The 7,054-nt window shown below is 53.8% G+C and overlaps 2 protein-coding genes across 2 annotated transcripts; one reads left to right on the top strand and one right to left on the bottom strand.

The window, feature by feature from the left end:
- On the top strand, positions 1-548 carry BGZ61DRAFT_501356 (uncharacterized protein; the record flags this gene model as incomplete). Its single annotated transcript, XM_046251697.1, has 3 exons — positions 1-30; positions 60-298; positions 419-548. 3 exons carry the CDS (start codon positions 1-3, stop codon positions 546-548), a joined length of 399 nt encoding a protein of 132 aa, XP_046092836.1.
- Positions 549-633: 85 nt separating this feature from the next.
- On the bottom strand, positions 634-1,374 carry BGZ61DRAFT_470074 (uncharacterized protein). Its single transcript, XM_046248033.1, has one exon. It carries the CDS (start codon positions 1,239-1,241, stop codon positions 765-767), a length of 477 nt encoding a protein of 158 aa, XP_046092835.1. The 5' UTR covers positions 1,242-1,374; the 3' UTR covers positions 634-764.
- Between the last annotated feature and the right edge of the window lie 5,680 nt (positions 1,375-7,054).

The raw sequence follows: 7,054 nt of genomic DNA, 5'->3' as shown, positions 1-7,054 counted from the left end.
ATGAAGTTCTCTCTCCTCACTTTCACCCTTGTCGCCCTCTGCTCAGCCGCGCCCTTGAGCAAGCGAGCTGTCTTCAGCACCACTCTTACAACGACCTCTCAATCAGTGGAGGAGTGGCTGGGAATGCCCAACAAGAGGCCCTGCAGAAGCTGGGTGGCTTGCCCAACGATCTCACGACCGTCGAGGAGTCCGACTTGGATTTCCTCAACAGTGTGAACCAGATTGCCAACGACGCAGAGACTGACGCATTCAACGTCGCCATTGATGCAGCTGATGGAGAAAGGCCGATGCTCTCCAGGTAAGATACTATTCGAATGCTCCAAAAAAACCTTTTTAACAGTCTTCAAAAAAGCGAGGCAAGATCAAGAACAAGGTTCTGAAGCTGACCGCTACCATCCTGAAGCTTGAAGCTCAGCAGGCGCAGGGCCAGGATGTGTCCGAAGAAGCTCGCCACAGAGCAGCAGAAGCTCCAGAACAACATTGCGCAGGATGAGGAGGCAGCTGGTCTGGCCTCAACCTTCCTCTCATTTGATGCCACCACCGACTAGAGCGCAAAAAAAGCAGAGATGGTGGGCAGTCTCTAGAGACTTGTTCTGAAAAGCTGTATTATAGTATATAATAATACATAAAGAGCAACAACCGTCAATACTGGAACTACCCTGATGCACTATATTCCGTGGACGAGTACTTGTTAGACCTTTGAGAAGACCCACAAAGTGTTCCATGCATCGATCTTACTAGCTGATCCTTGTTCTCTGAAGGCGTCAGATCATCATGGTATGCGACCAGAACGGTAGCAGCAGCTGATAACCGCCTTCAGGGTGCAGCCTGGGAATCATAAACTCCCACTCTTCCAGCGACGGAGCCGAGGCACGCATTCCTTTTTTACCGTCGTGACCGAGGTATACCCTTGCACGTTCGTTATAAAACCCAAAATAATTGTTGCGCTCAACGCAGAGCCACTGATTGTTCAAGCTTCGACCCTCATTGACGTCTTGAAGACGAAGCCTGCCACTTGTGAGGGTGATTGCCCGATCGGAGCCTTTTTCAATGATCACGTATTTGCTGCCAGGCCATGGAACTGCGGAGTACTGCCCATCGAAGAGATTTTCGACAACGGTCTGGCCGCTAACGGTTGTTGGCGGCGTCATTGCTGAAACTGAAGATTCTGTGGTTGCTGTTGTGAAGCCAGCAATCGAGGACTCTGGAGTCGCCTCGCCCTGGCTGACACTCGATGTCATTTTCTCAGATTACAAAGCTGCTAAGAATCGAAGCCTTGTATGGTTCGTACAGCCGCCCACTATATTTGCCGTATGTGATTGCGAGGATTCTCTCGGCCGTCCAAACGTCGCTGAACCCGGAGTCTGTAGCAAGATACAAAGTTAGATGCACGAGATGCCACGAGGCTCAATCAAATCACTTCTTGTCAGCCACCTTAGTCATCGCCATCCTACCCCTCTTCGCCGTCGCACGTTGAGCCGATACTGGGCGCCGCCTAGGCTCACGCACGCACCCCGTTGAGAGCCCACGAAGGGATGTGATACGATTGCTAGAGTGGCGATTCGAAACACTTCTCGAAATCTCATTATCTTCTTTATTACTTTTGAAATACCCGGTAGCCGCTTGGCGGAGATTCAGGCCTTTGGTGGATGTCTGAAGTTGCGAACCCCGCTTCAGACGTCATTGTCGTCATGGAAGGCGAGCCGGATGTTCCGGGCGGGGGATATCATCGTCCCCTGCGTAAAAGGACCAGAACGACAAGGGCATTGGAGTCCGAGCAGCAAAAAGGCGATATGGAATGGCAGGAGGAGGAGAGCAGTGAGGGAGCTCTGAGTCATACGCGAACTAAGAAAAGAACCACGCCTAAGGCAGCTGGCAGCATGACCGAGGCGATCCAGGGTTTGAAACGACTCCTGGAACAGGATTTCAATCAAAGAATGGAAGCAATGAAGGCAGAGTTTCAGCTCGAGTTTACAAAACTTAGCGACCGCATGGCTGAGGAAGTCACTAGGACCACGGCCCAGATGGCGCAAGAATTGTCACAGGCTCGAGAGCAGCTCACCCTGGTTTGCAGCGAGTTGGAGCAGACCCGGCTACAGCTGGACACCTTGACCAATGCTCATGCAGCAAGATCGCCTAGCCAGACATATGCAGATGCTGCCAGAATGACGCCTGCTAGTATCACCACTCAAACTCCATCCACGGTTCGATCAGCAACCCCGGAACCGGTGTTCTGCACAGTAGACACATCTAGGGTGCCCGAGGATCATATCGGAGATGCTACACCAGCAGTGCTTCGCAGGACCATTGAACAGGAAATGCGAACATCTAGCGACCAACCTAGTTGGCGATGTGTTGCAGTGACCAGAGATGGACGAAATACCAACCGCCTGAGGGTCATCGGTAGGAACGAGGAAGAACTGAAGAAGATCAAGACCATTATTGAGGTCAAGAAGGCTCCAGGTGCGAGAGTCCTTCGTGACCAACTGTATCCAGTCAAAGTTGACAATATCAACCGTACCGCCGTTCTGGACCAGGAAGGCAAGGTCCTTCCTGGAGCAATGGAAGCCTTGGGCCAAGAGAATGAAGTCCAGATTGCCAAGATGGCCTGGTTGAGTCGCAAGGATAACGCAAAGGCATATGGATCCATGGTGGTATACCTCACCAAAAACAGCGATGCCAGGAGACTCTTACAGGAACGCTACTTCCTTGCAGCCGGTGAATCGGCTTATACCAGCATGTTCGAGCGGAGAACCGGACCGATACAATGCTACAACTGCCAGGAGCTTGGCCACAAGGCCTTCTCGTGCAGCAAGAATCGGGTATGTGCGAGGTGCGCTGCCGAAGGCCACCATCATCGTGAGTGCCAGACGCAGGTACCCAAGTGCGTACCCTGTGGTGGACCGCACGAGTCGTTCAGTCGAAGCTGCCCGAAACTCTACCCTACTCGGCATGAGTAGGATATTCCAGGTAATTCAACTTAATGTAAGAAAACAGGACACGGTACACGAGAGCCTAATGAACGATACGCGACTCCAAGATTTTGCATTTATAGCGATCCAAGAACCACAGGCACGGAAAATTGACGGCAAACTACTCACAGTCCCCATGGGACACCCCAAATGGACCAAAATGGTCCCCACAATTTGGAGAGATGGCAGATGGCCAATCCGAAGCATGTTGTGGGTGAATAGGAATTGGAGGCCGAGCAAGTACCAGTACAGTCCCCGGACTTGACAGCAGCAACCATACGACTTCCGGACCGAATAGTGTTGGTCGTGTCAGTGTACGTGCCGGGGGGCAAGCCTCAGACTCTTCGACACACATGCCATACCCTGCACCAGGTGATCCTCGACCTCAGGAGCAGGACAGGGATGGTGGTGGACGTCTTACTGGCAGGAGATTTTAACCAGCACGACCGGCTATGGGGAGGAGACGACGTGCCATTGGCAAGGCAAAGCGAGGCCGAACCGATCATCGACCTCATGAACGAACACGGTCTTTGCAGCCTCCTCCCGAGAGGCACAAAGACATGGCAAGGCCCCGACAAGGAAAGCACAATCGACCTGTGCTGGCGACGGCGGAGTGGCAGACGAATGGTGACGTGCTCCATACACCCGACAGAACACGGATCGGACCACCGGGCGATCCAAACGACGTTCGATCTCGCGATGCCTGATCGGATTGTCACGGAAAGACTGTTGTTCAAGAATGCACCATGGACAGCAATCAGAACCAAGGTGGAGGACAATCTCCAAGAGCTTCCCTGGACTGTCGGCGTGCAGGAACAGACAGACCAGTTAATGAGGGTCATCCTCGAGCGATCCACGAGCTGACGCCCCGCACACACCAGTACCGTACGCGAAGTGTTGGTGGACGAAGGATTTGACAAGACTTCGGCGGGTGTACACGTTTGGCGGAATCAGGCTAGGGCACAGCGGCGAGCAGGCCAGGTGAGGCCCGACCTGGAAGACGGGCCAAGGAAGCATCCAAGGAGTACCATGATGCCATCGGAAACAGAAGAAACTGCACTGGGACGAATTCCTGGCAGAAGATGTCAACATATGGAAGGCGGCTACGTACTTGAAACCCGGAATAGCGCTATGGACGACAGAGTGCCCCCTTTGAAGAGACAAGACGGCTCCACCACGGTAGATAGGGTGGAGCAGGCAGAGGAGCTGCTCAGCACGTTCTTCCCGCCGTTGCCGGCCAGGATTGAAGATGAAGGCGACCGACCGCAACGGACGGAAGTGCACATGCCAGACCTCACCATGGAGGAAGTTGAAAAAGTGCTAGCAGCGAAACCTTGGAAAGCGCCTGGAGAGGATGGTCTGCCAGCAATGGTGTGGAAACAGCTTTGGCCAGTGGTTAGATACCGTGTCTTGCACCTCTTCGACTCATCCCTCAGGGATGGTGTGGTACCCCACCAATGGAGGAGTGCGAAGATCATCCCGCTAAAGAAAGCAGACAAGGAAGACTACACAGTGGCCAAGGCATGGAGACCGATATCGCTGCTGTCAACACTGGGCAAGATACTCGAGGCAGTCGTTGCAGAGCGGATATCCTATGTAGTGGAGAGCTATGGACTGCTACCCGCAAACCACTTCGGGGCAAGGAAGCGAAGGTCAGCTGAACAAGCACTGATACTGCTGCAGGAGCTGATCTACAAGGCATGGAGGGCTGGCAGGGTGCTCAGTCTGATCAGTTTCGACGTCAAAGGCGCCTACAACGGAGTGTTCAAAGAGTGACTACTAGAGAGGCTGAAGGCGAGAGGCATACCTGGTGGACTGGTGAGATGGATTGATGCCTTCTGCTCTGGGCGAACGGCCGCTGTGATGGTAAATGGGCACACGTCACAACTACGGGAGTTGCCACAGGCAGGTCTCCCGCAAGGGTCACCGCTGTCGCCGGTGTTGTTCCTGTTCTTTAATGCAGATCTGGTGCAGAGAAGAATCAACGCAAGAGGTGGTTCGATGGCATTCGTGGACGACTACTCGGCCTGGGTAGTGGGACCAACAGCAGAGGAGAACCGAGCCGGCATCCAATCAATTATAGACGAAGCACTGGGCTGGGAAAGTCGGAGCGGCGCGACGTTCGAAGGAGACAAAACGGCCATCGTGCATTTCACGCGAAACGCCGCGAGTACTAGCGACACACCGTTCATGATCAAAGGGGAAGCAGTCAAGCCCAAGGCGAGCGCCAAGATCCTGGGAGTGGTCATGGACGCGAAACTGCGGTACAAGGAACACATAGCTAGAGCTGCCGCAAAGGGGCTCTCGGCTGCTATGTGTTTGAGAAGACTGAAAATGCTGTCACCGCGGACGGCGAGACAACTGTTCGTAGCAACAGTAGCTCCCACCATGGACTATGCGTCCAGCGTGTGGGCGCACTCATGTGGCATTAGAGAAGCTGCTTGGCTGGACAAGGCACAGATGGTCGGAGCACAGGCGATCACGGGAGCTTTCCGGACCGTCGCAACGGCGGTGGCAGAGGCCGAAGCTAGCATCCAATCGGTGCAAGAACGGCATGCGCAAGCGGCAACAAGGTTTTGGATCAACCTCCGGACCCTTCCCAGGACACACCCGTTGGCGACACTGAAAGTGAAAGTGTGTCGCCGATTCGTATCGCCGATGCAGAGGATTGCTCAAGTACAAGGGGAAACAGCCACTGAACGAATGGAGATCATTCGGGAGTACGCGTTACCGCCATGGAGAGACCGTATCCCGGTGTCGTGCGACCGTGACCGGGAGAGAGCGGTGGAAGAAGCAAAGAGGGTGGATGGTATAGTCATTGCCACCTGCTCCTCGCAGAGAAGGGGCATGGTAGGCATGGGAGGCGTCGTACGAGATACGGCGATCAACAACGATGACGAGGTAGTGGCCAGCTACTCCATCACTCTCGGGTTGACGGAGGAGCTGAACCTATACATCGCCGAGCTGGGAGCTATAGAGATGGTATTGAGATGTATGCCGTCTGGACTCTCCCGGCGGGATATGACTGTCATGACGAGCAGCCGCTCCGCACTAGAAGCCATACGGCGGCCACGACAACAATCCGGCCAACAGATCATACGGCAAATATACGACCATATCAAGCGTCTCGAAGACGAGGGCCACTCTCTCCGGATGTTGTGGGTTCCAGCAGGAGAAGAGGATTTCGCGCTGGGACCAAAAGCCAAAGCAGCAGCCCGGAAGGCCACAGAAGGAGAATGCAGACCAGATGTGCCACCGCATCTAGCAAGATCCACAAGAATAAGACTAGCGATAACCAAGCAGCGGCAAACAAGAACACTACCAGAAAGAGTCGGGAAATACTCGAAGCAGATAGATACGGCACTGCCAGGCAAGCATACCCGTACTCTATATGACCCGCTGAAGAGGAAGGAAGCAGACGTACTATCACAGCTCCGCACCGGAATGGTGAGACTTAACAGCTTTCTGTGCAAGATAGGAACGACGGAATTGGACACTTGCGAATGCGGGCTAGCATCAGAGACAGTGGAACACTTCCTATTCCGCTGCGCAAAATGGACCGCGCAACGGGAAGGCATGTTGCGATGCTCACAGACAAAGATGGGAAACCTATCATACTTCCTGGAGGAAAGGCGGCGTCTGACGGTGACAAATGGGCGCCAGACATGCGGGCAGTACGGGCGACGATCAAAATTTGCCATTGCAACGGGGAGGCTTGACATGGACCAGAAGCCTCAGGCACACTAACTATTCAGATTGAATCCTACTAACATCATACAGTCTCATTTTGGCAGACCGTGCTTCAGCTGCTGAGGATAGGATGCTGAACACTTGGAGAAATTGGCCTTCAAGCAGGCCTGTCACTGCATATACATCAGATTGGACCAATCAGTAAAGTGAAATTGTGGGGCTTCGGGTGATTATGGAAGAACCGTACGAAACGAAAATAGCTTAGCGCAAAGGCCCTCTGGGGTGTGTCCCCCCGGGCGAAATAAAATCCATCCATCCACGTGGATATGCAGTGTAGTTGGTTCGAGCCTTGGGTGTCGGCCCCCTTGCTCAAGAGACTTCCAGCCCGCCCA

This window comes from Ilyonectria robusta (assembly GCF_021365365.1).
Source record: "Ilyonectria robusta strain PMI_751 chromosome Unknown BGZ61scaffold_182, whole genome shotgun sequence".
Classification (NCBI taxonomy): domain Eukaryota; kingdom Fungi; phylum Ascomycota; class Sordariomycetes; order Hypocreales; family Nectriaceae; genus Ilyonectria; species Ilyonectria robusta.
Note: the sequence above shows the minus strand (reverse complement) of the source record. Positions and strands in the feature narration are given on the sequence as shown.

Bases quoted from the DNA above. Each gene is read 5' to 3' on its own strand.
- BGZ61DRAFT_470074 (XM_046248033.1), bottom strand. From the start codon at position 1,241: ATGACATCGAGTGTCAGCCAGGGCGAGGCGACTCCAGAGTCCTCGATT.